The 17,299-nt window shown below is 44.8% G+C and overlaps 1 protein-coding gene across 5 annotated transcripts in view; it reads left to right on the forward strand.

Moving 5' to 3' along the window:
- The window catches only part of Camk1d (calcium/calmodulin dependent protein kinase ID), a 382,840-nt gene that overhangs the window by 314,653 nt on the left and 50,888 nt on the right, over positions 1-17,299 (forward strand). For all 5 annotated transcript variants that reach the window (XM_048812664.1, XM_048812665.1, XM_048812666.1 and 2 more), the window contains 2 exons: positions 3,579-3,717; positions 10,047-10,173. In XM_048812664.1, coding sequence (XP_048668621.1) covers positions 3,579-3,717; positions 10,047-10,173 — 266 coding nt within the window. The remainder of the gene's footprint in view (positions 1-3,578; positions 3,718-10,046; positions 10,174-17,299) is intronic.

Raw genomic sequence — 17,299 nt, forward strand, 5'->3', positions numbered from 1 at the left:
AAATTTTTGACCATCTCTTCTTTCTTCTGCTTCCTTAATGTTTGGCATTCCATTCATCTTTCCACCTTTGCACCCTTGAAGCTGAGTCTCTCTCCCAATAGCCACTACTATGATTGGAAAATGGTTTTTCCCTTCTGAAATATATATTGAAATGTCATATTTAGTATGAGATATTAATAAATGGAACAGGTAGGACCTTTAAGAGGTGATTAGGGCTCTGCCTTCAATAAAGGATTAATGCATTCATGTGATAAGAAAATCACTGGGTTAATGGGTCATCTCAAGGGTGGGTCTGTTATAAAAAGCAGTTTGGCTGGGCCTCTTATAAACTCCCCAACTCTCCACATGAAGACCCACACCACCTCAGGATTCTGCCAGCAAGAAGGCTTTGCAGATGCAGCCCCTTGACCTTGGACTAGAAACATAAACCTTTATTCTTTATAACATTCCAAGTCTATTGTATTGTGTTCTTAGCAACAGAAAATAGACTAAGACAGCTACCATTGATTCCATTTTATCTCTTGATCTGTTATGATTCTACTCTTTTTCTCCTAATCTCCTGACCCTAGTCCTTTCCAACATTTTTTGGATGCTGTAATTGGAGGATTCCATGTCTAACAAGGAGCTTTAAACCACATGCATAGGAGGTTTCCCAGGGAAGGTTATTGACTCAGGAAAATGACCTATCAGTCAGCTCTGCAGCCAAACAGCAGCCAAGCAAAGCCTGGCCTCCCAACTGGAGAGTGACACCTGTGCCTCACCATGAAGCTAAACTTATTTCCTCAGCAGTGATTCTTGGACCATCATACTAGCCCTGCCTACCTCTCAAGTGCTTTTGAGAATAAGTGGGTGTCTCAGTTCAGGCTTCATAGTAAAATACCATAGGCTGCAGAATTTATTTTCTCACAATTCTGGGGGTTGGAAGTTCGGCCTCAGGGTGCCAACAAGGTCTGATTCTGGTGAGATTCTTGACTCACAGATGGCTGCCCTCTCACTGTGTCCTCCCATGGTGGAGGGAGAGAGCAGTGGTTTCTCTTCCTCTTATAAGGGCCCAAATTCCAACCCCAGGGTCCACTCTCATCACCTCATTGACACCTAATTACTTCTCCAAGGCTCCACCTCCAAATACCATCACATTAGGCTTACAGCTTCCAAGTAAGAATGAAGGGGAACATTCATTCCCTAACAGCGGACTTTTAAAAAGCACACTTAATGAGATAGTTGAAAAGTCTAAAATGATTTGCAAAGTTAGACTTTTTAATTAGTATTGTTACATATTTTTTTTATTGTCAAGTTTCTAAACATTTCCCCTGTGCCTTGGTTTCCAAGGAAACCAAATTATTTCTGAGTAATGTTCAAAAACAGAGCCTTGGTGCAATTTGCAGTTTTAAGAAGCAGAATATTAAATGCACAGAATATAGTGATGTTACATATCTTTCCATACTGATTCTTTAGTTTTCACTGGATTGTGGCCCTTTTGGTAGTGCACATATTTAAATTGAACAGAATTCATCAATACCATATATATCCTGTAGCAGAAAAAAAGGGACCTTGAGAGAGTGGGGAACTTGGCAGATAAGCTTTGAGGGAGACAGAGGACTGGGCAAGACTTGGGAGGTGGAGTGCTCAGAGGAGGAGGCGAGGTTGCTAGGAGGGGTAAGCATTCCTTCCCCAGCTCCAACAACAGCTGCAGAGGAGAGGCGGTGGTAGCAGGCAGGCCATTAGAGAGAAAGTACTGGAACATTAGCTAGCTGTGCCATCATTGGAAGGTGGACCAATGGTAGATGGGTACAAGGTCAGGAACACAACAAACTTTCCCCCTTGGCGTTAATGCTGCCTTATTGCCACCAAGTGTGCATAGTCATTGTGCTGGCACATAGTGGGCACCCCATAAATGTCAAATGAGTGTTCAATAAATAACAAGGTGTAAGCCTCCAGGCATTCGGGCTCACCTTGCCCTTGGCAGACATCTATTTCCTGTAGTACATCCTTGAGTTCTGCAAAGGTTCAGACCTTGAAACTCACTGGGAAAAGTTCTAGAAAAACAAGGAATGGAGCAAGCTTGGTCTCAGTTACCAGGAGAATATGTCTTGATACCTTGGATTACCTAAGGATGGATTCTTTCAACAACATAGCTGTCAAAAAGTAGTGTCTTTTCAGTTGTTTCCATTTCTTTTCACTCTTTGAATTGCTTTTTATTTCTCCTGAGTGCCTTTCCTTTCTGATCTAGCTTGTCAGTTTGCTTTGGAAATGAAACATCCAAGCACAATATTACTTGGAATGACTCTAGGTAATAGAAAAAACTAACACATAAGCCTTTTATAGCTGCAATTGGGTTTTTTTTATTTCTTTATTAACTTTTTACAAAGAAGTTTTCAGTGGATCAGTTCTTGCACATTAATTGCTATATGACTTGTAGAAATTAATACCTTTGTGTATGTGTGTGTGTTTCTACCAGGATGCATCTTCTGTTGCATTAAAGCTGTAGAGTTGTTTCAAAACTGGTTTATGATTTTAATATTTCAAACAAACTGTTTTATGTTGTTCTTGAAAAATCTGTTTCTTCTTTTTTCTTTGTAATAGTGTTAATGTGTCCCTGAAGTTTATTTCTAGAAAGGCTTGATGATTTGAACAAAGCACTGCTTTTCTTAGAGAAGTGTATACTCTAAAAAATGTGAAGGCAGTTAGTTGAGTCTTTTCTGGACTGTACCATTCCATTACTTCATTAGACCCAGAGAAGCATGAAATCTCAGAGACGAAAGGGGCTGTGGAGCTTGTCCCCCAGGCCTTGACCTTTGTCCCCATTTTGATAAATGCGAACAAATAAGCAAACAAACAAACCAACCAACCATTAAAGACATTCTGAATTTCAAAACAAATTAAAATGAAATTATGCCATAAACACCAAAGCAAAGCGATGTGATAATATGATACAGTGTCTTTATTTATTTCTTTCTCTTCTGTAAATCTCAAATGACTTTGATGGACGTGGTGATACCTCCAAGGGCATGTGCCTGCTCTCTGTTGAAATGGCTGACTAGATTAACGCTCTCACTTTACAGAGGCAAAAACTGAGGTCCCAGGAGACAAGGAGTGCTTAGCCACTCAGTATATTAAAAGCAGAACTTGATCAAGAACCCAGATGTCCTGCTGGGAGGCCAAGGCTTTGCCCACAGCATCCCCCCTTGTGTAAGGGTCCTTTCTCACACAAAGGAAACTTCTAGACAGGATTGCCCCCTCCCCTTATCTGGTGCCAACATTTAGGAAGGGTATTTTGACCTTATATCATCACAGCAGAACAGAGGCCAAGGTCAGGAGAGATTTCTTAAAGCCTGATGAGTACATGGATCCTGGTTTGGCTTTATTCCTTTTATTGTGTTCTGAACATTTCTACTGTCGTGACAGTGGAACACTTCCTGAGGACACTTCTGGGAAAGAGGTGGGGCAAAATCTAAACCTGAAAATGGATTCCTTTTTGAAATGCAGTCTGGGTCTTTTATCACCTTATTGATGGTTTTCCCTGAGTAATTATGACAGCTCCTCTCAAACTCTTAATTTCTTCTTTTTTTAAAAAACAGCGTATCCGGTGGTGAGTTGTTTGATCGGATAGTGGAGAAGGGATTCTACACAGAGAAGGATGCCAGCACTCTGATCCGCCAGGTCCTGGATGCTGTGTACTATCTGCACAGAATGGGCATCGTCCACAGGGACCTCAAGGTGAGGCCGTTGCTTAGCAACACCCCCCCAGTTACTCCTCAACCCCCAGTGCACCTGTCCAAGAGAACTGATTCTGAGAGAGGAATGATGCTTTGAGTAGAGAGGAGTGGGACACACTGCGGGTATCAGTGTATTTTTGGTTGTCATTGCTTTGGGAGCCTAGAAGGAGCTTGGAACAAGATGAAGTTCAATGTGGCTGATCTTTGTTTGGGGAGATCTTATCACCACGATGAAACCAGAGGGCCACAGAGAACTGGGGTGTGTATTACTTCAAGCCCATCGGAAATATCGTTCTGTTCGAGACATAAACACCATCAAAGCCCTTCGCCCAAGTTCAGTTCCCATTTCAGCACAGCACGGCACATGAAAGAGAGGGAGCAAGAGGCAGGCACCAGGAGAGGAGAGAGAGGGGACATGGAAGGTTTTCGGGAAGGTCGGCTAAATGAGCTATAGGCACAGCCTTCTGCCAGTGTCCTGCGGCTTCCTTCCTCATCATTTCTTTTGAGGCTTTGACATGTTGACCCTTCATCCATTAGTGCTGAAGGATCCAGGCCTGCATGTGGGCACCTTCCCATCACATTCCTCTCCCCCGACCCAGGTCCATGTAGGTAACAAAGCATAGATGTCACCCAGATGAACCTCTCAGAACACTGAAAAGCAGCAGCCCAGTCGCCGTGCTCTAAGTAGATCCAAGCTACCATAGTTACAGGTCCAGGCCCCAGAGCTAAACGCACCAGGCCAGAGAGAAATGCACCCCAGCCTGCACACCCACCACCCATAGCATGAATAAAAGGACCGCGTTGTAGCGAAGCCACACTGTACACCAACTGCGGGGAATCTGAATCCATGTCAGGAATCAATCATAAATAAATATTTGTTAAATGGAACTTCAGCATCTGCCCATTTATCTGTTTCTGGATGTCAAGAGATAAAATGAGATAAAATGGTATAGCTTTTCTTTTTATAAAAACTCACACTTGGGATGGGTGGGGGTATAATGCTCAGTGGTAGAGCACCTGTCTGGCATGTGTAAGGCCCTGGATTCACTCACACACACACACACACACACACACACTGACTCATTGTGGAGTTTTCTTCTCTCCAGGTATCAATTTCTCTCTCTCATTTTTTCCATTTTTCCTTGCCAAAGGCGATTTTAGGACCTTTTGTTTTATTTTATTTTATTGATCTCTTTTCAGATAAGCAGAATGTTAGCATGCGTCAGAACTGGCTAGGAGGTAGTGAAACCATAGCTTGCTGGCCTGGCCCAGAAGTCCTGATTCTGCCAGGCTCCCAGGGGCTGGAGGGCTTTCATACCTAAAGGGGTTGCAGGTGATGCTCATGCTGGTGTAGGAATCTCTGTTGGAGAACCACTGGATGAGGGGATATGGAGATGTCAGTTGAGTCCTCTCAGCCTTTGCCCTTTGCAGATCTCTTGATGGGTGAAATGGGCATGAGCACGATGAGCTAATTTTCAGGGCCTGGAAGCTTTGCAGAGAGCCAAGGCCAGTCTAGATGAGCTGGCCTGGTGCCCTCAGGCCGGGGGAGTTGGGGGGAGCTTCATTGCTCTCCTGCAGCTCCACCAAGTGCCCATTCTGTGCTTCCAGAACACAGCAGGCAGCTGTAGCCGTATAAGTTAGTATTGTGACTGCAGGGATGTGGTGTGAGGGTCTGATTTTCTGTGCTTACTAGAAAAACAATTTCTAAGCAGATAAGCTACATCCAGGAAGAGCAGTTTTATTTACCTCCTAGAAAGGCAGATGGGCTGAGTGGGAGATTCTGCTCTTTGCTTCCATGTAATGCTTTTGGAGACGTATTTGGTGCTCCCAGCCTGTGGCGCTTTAAGAACACCAGGCTTGTGGGCAACAGGAGCACACCTGTAATCTGTGACTTAGGAGGCTGAGGTAGGAGGATCGCAAGTTTGAGGGCAGCTTCAGCAACTTAGGGAGGCCCTAAGCAACTTTGTGAGATGCTGTCTCAAAATAAAAACAGCTGGGCTGGCTTCTCAGTGGTAAATCACCCCCTGGGTTCTCAACCTCCACTCCAGTACCAAAAAAAAAAAAAAAAACCCCACTATGCATATCACTGTGGAAAGAACATAAGCATTTTTAGTACATTTTTTGGGATCTCTTTTCAGAAGTACAGATAGGTTTGATCTATGTAGAGGAAGTGGGGATTGCAACATTATATTTTCATTAACATCTGAGAAAATTAAAATCACCTTTGTGGTCCAAGCCGGAGCAGTAGAGAGCTTGATGATGTTAATGAAAAATTAGTGCCCAACTTGGACACTACCCCCATGTGCAAATAAACTTCCTCCTCCTTTCTAGAAAGGTGTTCTTGTGTCTCCTTGCCCCTGGAATCTACCAGGGCCAATCATCTGATCTTTTTTTCAAAATGAACGGACTGAGACAGGAAGTACCCACAGCTGCCACCTTGGTTTAGACTGGGGTTTCTCAGCCCCTGCACTACTGACATTTGGAGCTAGTCCGTCCTTTGTACGGGAGACCATCCTGTCCCTCATGTTTAGCTGCATCCCTGGCTTCTACCCAATGAGTTCCAGCACCATTCTTGGAGTCCTGACAACTGAAAACATCTCCAAGCATTGCTAAATGTCCCCTGGGGAACACAGCTGCCCCCAGTTGACGATTACTGGTTTAAGAGTGTGATTCTATAGGACATTAGCTTTATCCAAAGTATGTTGATTCAGATCTTTTTAAAGACTGTTACTGGAATCGTTATATAGGGTGGAGACTGATATTGTACCTTGAGTATTGGCCACTAGTTGTCTTGCAAAGATGCTGTAATAAGCAGCAAAATAATCTTACAGGTGAGTCCAGGCTATTCTAGGACTCTGGGCAGAATTATAATACAGTGTGACAAGGTCCCCTCCCCATGCCACCCACCCCGACAGTCCTCCCACAAACCCTGGGGCCTCCCATCCAGAATGTCTCTAGGCCTTCCAACCCTGCTCCCCTACCTCCACCCTGCAGGAAAAGTCTTATTATCTTTCCCTAGACTTGAGCCAATTCAAATTATCCATCCAGACTGGGAAAGACTAGTTGATTGACCATCCTCAGGTGCAGTCGTTCTTCAAAAGAAGTTTCTATTGACCCAAAAGAGTCTCCTCTAGGGGGAATGTGTGGGGAGGGCCTCTTGGCTGTTTGGCAGCCCTGTGCCTGTCTTAAGTGTTGTTTAGCAGCCTGAGATGATTTGCCTTCCGTTCCTTCCTGCTCACCTCTACAGCTGTAGACATCCTGGGGTGAGGAAGATTAAAAATCAGAAATAGGAAAAGTCCACTTTATGCATGTATCAGCAGATCCATGCTGTCCATCAACGGATAATCCCCAATCTGTGTTTCAGAAAAGAGCATGAGCAACATACACTTTTAGGTTGAGACCATCCCCCTCCCCCCATTTCCTAAGCCTTATTCCTATTTCAGCTTCTGATTCTCCCATTTTATTTTCTTTTAAAACTGATTTGAAAGCATCCTTCTGCAAACTTGATCTCATCTCAGGCTTCAGGCCTGTCACTGTGACTATTGAATCCTGTTGCTTTTTATGTTGTTATTATTAGGGATGAAGGATAGTTTTTTTTTTCCTTTGGGTTGTTAAAGAACAAAATTCAGTCGACACTTGTTAAAGTGGTAAGGTAGCCCTTATTCAAGACTTGGCATAGTTGAGAAGAGAGACAGAGCTCAGCTCCAGACACAGCAAGAACAGGGGTTGTTCTTCCTTGCTTAGAATCTAGAAACAGTTGTGGGTGGGCTCCTAGATGAAAAAATTACTAAGAGGGGACATTGGGGGTAGGGTGACTTTTGCCAAAAGTAAATAACAAGATCTTTGCTTAGACAAGCCAAGGACTTAGAAATGGACAGCAACTCTGAGATGGGACCTGGGCATCTGGATTTTAGATCTGAGATGGGCCCAGGTATCTGGAATTTAGAGCTCTGAGTGGTTGGGTGACTGGGATTCTGATGTGCAGCCATTGCTGTGAAGAAATTCTGAGAACTGGCCAAGACTCTCCTTGGCTAAACTTTAACTTGGCCCAACATCATCCAGGCTCCCTAGTGCTTTCTTTAAACAGTCCCTGACTTGGGCTCTGGCCTTAAACTTAGTCCAGGGTTAGCAAGAATCCTCTGAATCAGTTTAGCAAAAATCATATACCTGATATCATATCTGACCAAATTCCTTAACCCCCACCCACAATATATGTCCTCTGGCCCACCTTTTGCAAAATCTCAGTTTAGCCAGAATCTCCCTTAGTTCCAAGGTTTCCTCACATTGCTGTTTCTTCCACTGACCCCACCCTCCTCCTGGGCTATAAATCTCCACTTGTAGTATTTGGGGTTGAGTTTGATCTCGCCCTACTGCAAATCCCCAGTGTAGTGGTAAAGAGTGCTTACCATCTTTCACAAGTGTCTGAATAATTTTTCTCTTTAACAACATCACAAGTGGAGGATGAAGAACATGATCAGATTCCAGGGGTGGAATTCTCTATGCTGGATGAGTCTTACTAAGACTGGGCTGTGCAGGGTGAGCAGGGGAGGGAGCCACAGGAGGCCAAGGTCAAGGCTTGGAGAAGAGGTATCAGAGGAGCCTGACTCAAGTTTGGTCCAGAACAGAGCCTTGGCCAGTTCTCAGAACCTCTTAACAGCAGTGGCTGCACAATACAACCCTCCTACCACCATCCTGGAGCTCTGAAATCCAGCTGTCTGAGCCCCATCTCAGATGTGCCATAGGATACATTCATAATGTCATTAATAACATTCTCAGGTGATTCTGCCTCGAGACAGTGCAAAGAACCACTTTTCTAAACTCTAAACAATAGAATAGTTCCTAAAATTGGATACTTAAGAACCAAAGATTCACTAGGAACCTCTGATAGGAGAAGCAACCGCTTCACCCTCAGGCTGTGGAGGAAGCCGGATGGGAAATGTGTGGGGAAAGGATTTTCCTCCTCAGATTCCTCACGCTGTGTTTCCTTTAGGTTTCATGTAAATGAGAGCCATGATTATTCACTCAGTAAATCTTCATAAACATCCTGTAGGGTGGATGTTCCTGGACAACAGCCAAGTCCACAGTCCTTGATGTTATCACAGGGACAGCATCATTAACTGAAGCCCCTCTTTTTTTTTTTTTTTTTTTGGTGCCAGGAATTGAATCCAAGGGTGCTTAATCATTGAATCACTGAGCCATATCCCCAGCCCTTTTTAATGTTTTATTTAGAGACAGGGTCTCACTGTGTTATTTAGGGCTTTAAATTGCTGAGGCTGGCTTCGAACTTGCGATCCTCCTGCCTCAGCCTCCCGAGCTGCTGGGATTATAGGCCTATGCCATTGCATCTGGCTGAAGCCACTCTTTCCAAAATTAAAAAAAAAAAAAAAAAAGCAAGTCCGTCCTCTGTGTTCAGGTGGTCAGCTCAGTGACATAGGACAAGCTCCAAGGCTGTAGCAACTCAGTCTCTGTGAGCCCTACACACTGAGCAATGAGATTCCCCAGCTTGACATACAGTGGACAAGGATGCTTCATTGTCTCCCCTCTCAATCCCTCGGCTGCCTCCCCTCAGCCCTTCCGAGGTACTCAGGCATTAGGGAACTGCGGTGAAGAAAGGAACACAGAAACTGTAAGAAATGTCAAAAGCCCTCTGCTCTGCACGCCTGCTGTCTGAGCTCTGTCCTGTGTGCTTCAGAGGAGCAACAAGCAACCCATGCTTTGTAGAAATGCACACAGCATCTCAGAGTCTTTAAGGACACTGGGCTGGAAAGTACTGCATCTTCCAACTCCAGATTTGTCAGAGATGCCATCCTTCTGCTTCCCAGGGAGGGAAGCGAGCAGGTGCCTGACAGTCTCAGCAGGCACTGACGCAGCCCATCTGCCACAACTACAGGACACCATGGGAGGATGCTGAGGACAGGGAGAGAGGCCCTGGGATTCGAGAAAAGTAGCGGGCAAGGGCTGCTAATAAGAAAGGAACAGATGAGCACCCACCCGCAAAAGTGATTTTATTTACTGTGAAGCCCCCTTCCTTAACCAAGAACTGAATCCTCAAGTCCAAGAAGCATCGGCTTTTTAGATGGCCTTAAAATATGGTTAATCTTCATGAGTCGGCAAAACACTCAACACCCTGGGCCAGATTCCCTGCCACCCTCTGGACCATGCCTACCAATGCTGCTTTCATTGGTGCACCTGCTGTGCCTAAAGGTCAAGGACTTTCTTAAGTGTGAACAGGCTTTGCGGTTTGGTGAGGAGTTTCCCATATTTAACCCAGCTTTAAACATGATTTGTAAAAATAATAATAATAATTTTCATCTTTTCCTTTTTTTCTAGCCTGAAAATCTGTTGTACTACAGTCAAGATGAAGAATCCAAAATAATGATCAGTGACTTTGGATTGTCAAAAATGGAGGGCAAAGGAGATGTGATGTCCACTGCCTGTGGAACCCCCGGCTATGTGGGTAAGCAGAGTATGGGCACGTATGTGTGTGTCCCCACGTCAACTCCTTGGGTCTTTTTAGTCATTCGAGTCTGGCATGTGATCACACTGGCCTTCATTTCTCTTGAGGGAAGAATAAAATCACTGGAACAAGTTAGCAGGGAAGTGATTTCCCCTGAAACCTTTTAACAGTCGAGTATAAATCCTATTTGATTTGATTGGGAGCCCAACTGGAGGCCTGCAGTTAATTTGGATGAATTCCCGGATTCTAATACCAGAAATATTGCATGTATCTATTTTTTGAGTGATTTACTGTGAAACATTGAGATGACAATGAGGTGCAGACACAATAAAACATTCAAAATGTTGAGATAGATGCAGCCAGAGAGGAAATATTGATATGAGGAACCTGGTTCAAACTGTGATAAAGTCATTCTCTCGAAAAAGCCAATCCTGATCTGTACTGGCCACGCCAGGAATTATTCAAGCTTTTCCTAAAATCAGAACTGCAGATCCTGTGCCACACATAAAAATGCAGAGAACGTACTGACAGATCTCAACGCTTGAATGCTGAGCTTCATCCTCTGTCTTCTGGGACCTGGAGGGAGGCCATTGGAACTACTGGTCAGCTTTTCGTTACTGGAACCAACGTCTAAGAGAGTCAGATTCTAAAGGGAAAAGATCTGTTTTGACTTAGAGTTTTGGAAGCTGCAGTCCATAATCAGTTGGTCCTGTTGCTTTTTGGGGCAGTGGTGAAGCAGCACCTCATGGGGGAGCCTGTGGCAAAACCATTCACCTCATGGCTGACACATGAAAGAGGAAGAGACTGGGGTCTGAATATCCCCTTCAAGGGCACATGACCAATGACCAGAACACCTCCTGCTAGGCCCCACCTTGTAAATGCTCTATTACCTCCCAAAAGCACCACAGGCTAGCGACCAGATCTTTAATACAAAGGCCATTGGGGAACACTTCTCCACGCCATAGCAAGAACTCTTGGTGAACATGTTGAGACCTTTGTTTATATCCATGTGTTCACTCACTCAGCACAATGCCTACTGGGAACCCCACTTCATTCTGAACCCAAGGGTGAGGTTGTGAACAAGGTGGACACAGAGCCTACCCTCCCGGAGCTTGCTTTATAGTTGGAGTGACAGAGAGAAACAAATAAATGGGACCATTTCAGATCATGAGTGCTAGGAGGAAAATAAAACTGAGGGCACCCGGTAGAGTAACTCAGGGCCAGAAGGAGATAGGACTGACTTTAGGACTAGGAGGAGACATGGGCACTTATGTAGGTGACAGGAATAGGCCAGCCACAGGTGAGGTAGGAAGGTGAGGTTCCAGGCAGAAGATGCACTTGTGCAAACACCCAAAGACAGGGTGTATGTCTCAGCCACCCATATCTGAGAGCAAGGGGGAAAGGAGATTGGAAAACGGAGAACAAGGCTGAATTCTTGTCACGTCAACCCTGATGGCCTTTCTCTATGAGGACAGTGGGTGAGCCCCAGGAAGAGGAGATAGTACCGCCTGGCTTGCATCCTTCCTGTGCATCTTTGGCACCAACCATAGAACCATCCCAGGGACCTAAGAAGAGTTAGCCTCAAACTCTGGGTCCAGAGGCACCAGAGCATTGTGGGAAATTCCCAGCGAACTTGCAGCCCCTTCATGGCCCTTTAAGGCCTGGCGAAATTAGGGTGTCACGTCAAACTGGCAACTGTTTGATTCTCAGAGTAAAATCAAAGAAAGGAAGAACTGAGAAGGGGGAGGGGAATAGGTAGTAAAACAAGAGAAGGGAAGGGAGCAGATGGAGAAGGAGGAAGGCACATGACATAAAAGTGGCAGAGAGGAGAAGCTGTGGGGAGCTCTCCCACGGGAGGCTCATGTCCCTGGCTGGTGACTGTGCACAGGAGCAAGAGCGGGAGGTGCTCGGGCCAGTTTTTGTTGTTTTTCTGGGCCTGGAGATTGAACCTAGGGGCACTCTACTCCTGAGCTGCATCCCAAGATCTTTGTATTTTTATTTTGAGATGGAGTCACCCTAAGTTGCCTAGCCTGGCCTTGAACTTGGGATCCTCCTGCCTTGGCCTCCAAGTAGCTGGGATTACAGGCCCATGCGCCACCACACCTGGTGCAGCTCTAAACATTTTTAAGAGGCCAGTGCAGCCTTGAGGGAGAGCAGCACACAGTCAGCGATCTTCTCTCCCAGGATAGGACAGAAGAGAGGTGCTGGGTTTGGATTGTGAACGAGACGTGTATGCCAGGGGCTGGGCAGAAATGTGGGCGTGTGTGGTGTGCAAGCAGCAGATAAAAATGAATGAGACAAGCCTACCCTCCAGCTTCGGAAAAAGATGGGCGGGGATCCTGTTCCAACCACAGAGAATTGTCGCCATTAGGAAATGAGGAGGTCTGTTAGGTCATGGGGGGGCGGGGGCATCTCCTGGTCCCGAGGCTGTGTTCTTTTCAGCAAGGTCCCCAGGCCAGGCTACCTTCCCCAGGCTGTGGAGCTCCTGATGTCCACTTTCCACTCCAGGGACTTGGCTCCTGGGCTATGATTTAAATGCTCTGACCAGGAGTGTGTGTGTTTACACGTGCATCTCACTGTTCTCATTTTGGGCTCTGATGTTGGAAAGCTCTAGCACTTTCTAGATTGATTTTCGCTCCTCTGCCTATTGGCAAAACCCACAGAATGGAGGTTTCCATGTGTCTCTAAGTGACTGTCACCTGAAGATCTATTTGCTGGTTCTATCTGATGCTGTGTCAGGCACTAGTAATCCAGGAACAATGTTTAGAAGGGTCCCCTGCTTTAAAGGGCAGCTGGGCAAGCCATTGGGTGATTCTGTCATCAGCTACAGAGTTTTGTTTGAGGAGATGAGGGAGAGGAAGACTGTGGGGATATAGTAGCTTTCCAGTTTGTTCATATTTACTGAGCATTGAGACTCCTTGGAGAGTCTGACTTTATAGTGAACCTGTGGAGGGGACTCAACTTCAGAGCAGAGCTGTCGGAAGAGCTCATATCCTCACCAATATCCCTTGGGCAGTCATAACCTGAGCTGGAGTCATTTCTAGCCCCCATAATCTGCATGGCAAGCTCCTATTCAACCATCAAAACCCAGCTGAAATGCAACCTCCTTTTAGCTGCTTCCTTCAATCCACAGCCTTTCCCATCTTGTCCTAATTATTTTCCTTGGTCCTTTGCAGTATGGTAGCTCTGCTTACCTTGCCTTAGAGTTTATGTTTATCTGTGTCTCTCTCCACCACACCACGGGTTTTTCTCAATCATTGATTGACTCTTATTCATCTTTGAATGGACACTTGTTGATTTTTTTGAAGCAAAGCACAAAATTCATAAATATTAGCATATTTTCTTTGTCTCCTTTCCTTCTATTCATGCAACATGCCTTTATTTAGTTCCTACTGTGCACTAAATCCCAATGATGGGATTTGGATGCAAATCCGAGTAAGGTACCCGCTTTGCCTTCAAAATGTTCAGTGTTGTGAGAGACAGGCAGTCAGGTGAACCTTGACAGTGTACGTTGAGTGTGACATTCATCCTCCATGGGAGAATTATTGATTTCGTGCCTTCCTTCTCTTTGAGGCATTGGAAATGCATCAGTAGAAAGAAAAAAGAGAAAACCAGACAAAAATCCTCACCTTTCTGGCCCTTGCCTTCCAGGGGGAGGGAGACAGGCTATATGCCAAAAGCTGAGTAAATTAATGTATCTGTTAGATGGCAGTAAGCGCTACCTGGAGAGATAAAGTGGTGGAGAGGATAAGGGTGTGCATGTGTCCACGTGCCTGTATAGGGGTGTGATCAGGCAGCCGTCATTAAGGTGACACAAGGAAAGATTTGACAGAAGTGAAGGAGCTAGCTAGGCACGGTGGCACATACCTATAATCCTAGCAGCTCAGGAGGCTGAGGCAGAAGGATCTTGAGTTCAAACCCAGCCTCACTAACTTAGCAAGGCCCTAAGCAACTCAGCAAGACCCTGTCTCTAAATAAAATATAAAAAAGGCTGGAAATGTTGCTCAGTGGTTAAAGCCCCTAAGTTTAATCCCTAGTACCAAAAAAAAAAAATTGAAGGAGCTGACCATGTTGATATTGGAGGGAACACACCCAAGCACAGTGTCAAGGCCCTAAAGCAGAAGTATGTGAGAAAAGAGCAAGGACTAGGGGGTGAGGAATAGAAGACCAGAGAAGTCAGGTGCAGCAGGTGTACAAACCAGGACTTGGAAATTACTGTAGAGACTTTGTCTTTTGCTCAGGATGATGCCCAGCCATTGGAGGCGCTAAGTTAAGGGAGGACATGATCTGATTTTTAACAGGATCCTCCTGGGATGGAGCCTGGGATCAGGATAGATGACAGTGGGGAGGGGCCAGGGTGGGAGAAGAGAGACCAGTTAGAAGGGCTGAAATAATATGGGCCTGGACCAAGTTGGTAACAACAGAAGTGATGAAACGCTGTCTGATTCCAAATATATTCCCAAGTCAAGGTCATGAAGATTTTCTGAGATATTGGAAGTGGGGTTTTGGTGAGAAAAGTCAAGGATAATTCGAGGTTTTCCAGCCTAAACATCCAGAAAGAGGCTGTTGACTTCAATTTCAGGGGAAGAGCCTGAGAATTGAGCAGAAGTTTGCAAATGAGTTTGCTTCTGAGTTGTGCAGATTGCTGGGTCACAACATTCTGGTCACAACATTTTCGTCAACTGGTCAGCACATGACCTTGTTTTATGTATGTTTCTGTTAAAATCACTTTTTAAACACACATTGTTGATTCATTAACACTGGAGGCAGAGCTGACAGCACTATCACTCATGCCTGAACTAAGTTTGTCCAATGGAGGAATATTCTCCAGAAGGCACAGCACAGCCCTCTTGTTCTCAGAAATGCCAGACAGTTCTTCAGCTGTGTGCCCTGGGGGTTTCTGTCTGCTCCCAGCCTGGCACATTCAGATTTAAAAACAAATTTGTGTATGTGGTACGAAAAACGCACCCCCCACCCACCATGGCTTCTACAGCTTTACAGCTTTAGTTCAAACTCATTATAGTTAGAAGTGTTGGTTTCAATTTGTGAAACCTTGTTTTATTATTGCTATTATCTAAATGACTCTTCAGCTTAATAGTTATTACTATAATATCAAGTTATTACTTTAATTTAAAGGAACTCTCTAACAATAATGAAGAGACAATGAAGCAGAACTGTTTTCCCCCAGTGACCTTCAAGCACTCGGTGCTCTAGGAGAAGGTAACAGGAATCTAAGCACTTTGAACTTTGCCCTTTTATGTGTAGCAGCTGCTAGGATTTTATGGGGAGCCTTGGCCCGTGGAGACAAAAGTCATTTCACTGATAGGGGATTGAGACATCCCTCCAGCCAGGTCACTGTGTTCCTGCTGCAGGCCACTTGGAGGGCTGGCTCTATCTAGAGGTTCCCCAATAGAACGTGGCAAGTGTGCAGTACAGATACTTGTATGGTAGCATGTTTCAAATATGATCTGACTCACGTACTTCAGAAGCAACTTGAAAATGCAGGTATAAGAGGGATTGCCAAGGGCTGGAATAACCAGGGGAAAAACTCGTGGAGAAAATGGAATTTGAAGGAAGGATAGAAAGATATGGACAGTTAGCAATGTGAAGAAGCAGGGGAACAGAGGCTCAGAGTCACCATCTGCTACTTGTAGGATCTGGAGAAATGAGCAGACTTGGAGATAAAGCTGGTACAGATTAGTAATTGCTGATAATTTAGGAGAAGCGATGGACCCATCTGGTGGAAATTAGCTTCTCAGAACAACATGCTAGCTGTCAATATAATATTGACCTGGTTATGGAATCCATTTAATTGAAGTCAAGAATAACATTCCCTTTGTTGACATCAATAAGAAGCAAAATTCAGAGCTAAGAAATTTAGTAAATTATTTACATTGCCTGCTCAATTACATTAATTAAAATATCCAAATGTATTCTCTTGACTCACTGAACATCAATAGTAAATGACAGAATGCATGTGTTTCAATCATGTAATTGATAAAAGAGATCAGAGATGACAAATGTACTCAGGTTTGGTAGAGAAGAGCCTGATGGGTTTTTTCCTTAATGTTGCAATTTGCACACTGATAGGATTGCTCGGATCCTCTGAAACCAGAAAGAAAACTAAACTCTTTCAACAGAACTTCAAATCTTTGTCTATAGATCCAGTGTCAAAGTGTCTTCAAGAGAAAGGCACCATGTTGCTCTCCTACCAGGGTGATTTCCCCATCTTCACTTTAGAGAGAGGAGGCTGGTGATGGAGGTTTTTAACAGCTTTGTGATGTTTCTGAACTAAGTGAATTTTTTTTTCCCTGAAGCCTTGTTGAGTGCTGACTGATCAGTATTTCCTTTGGAGGGCAGAGCAACTGGGATTGGACGTTACCTGGAAGTAGGAGAACTCTACCTTGGTTCTGGAGATGGTGGCTGATGGCTAAGTTACTGGGGCTGTCAGGGCAGGGCACACCATGGTGGCCCTCTTTAGTCTGTCTCTGACTGAACTTGTCTAAAATAGTTTAAGCACGTTTTGTCTTGCTCTTCTCTAATTGGAGATGGAGAACAGTTGGTCAGCGTGCTCAGAGTGTATTTTCGTCCAGTTAGAGGAATGCCCTTAATGCAGGGACCGCTGCATTTTTAGAACTTGATGTGAGACTTGAGATTAGGATGCGCTTTTGAAAACCACGGCATGGGAATGGGGACCTCCAGCCTCCAGGTGGCAAAGTGTAGTTGGTGGCCGTCACAGCAGAGGACCTGAATGTGAGTCTCCCTGCCATTGGTTTGGCCCGAGAGAGGTCGAGGTTCTTGACTTAAACACCTGGGCTCTCAGTTTCTCTTATGTAAAGTAAACAAGCTGAACTATGTGTCCCCTTGTGATTTTTTTTCCTCTGTTCTAATATTATGTGTTTCTATAGATATGTGACTTTGTGTCTTTGAAGTATGTAAGTATCCACATGTCAAGGAGAATGGCGGTCATTTTCTTATCTTCACTCAGAACAGACGAGAAAAAACTGAATTAAGCTGATGGCCGTCACCCATTTCTGTCCTCGACAGCCTGATAATCTCTGTTCTTTTCATAATCCTCATAGCTTCTCTGCCCCAGCCCTTTAAAGCTCATCTTCAATGTGGTGGT

This window comes from Marmota marmota, unplaced genomic scaffold (assembly GCF_001458135.2).
Source record: "Marmota marmota marmota unplaced genomic scaffold, marMar, whole genome shotgun sequence".
Lineage (NCBI taxonomy): Eukaryota > Metazoa > Chordata > Mammalia > Rodentia > Sciuridae > Marmota > Marmota marmota.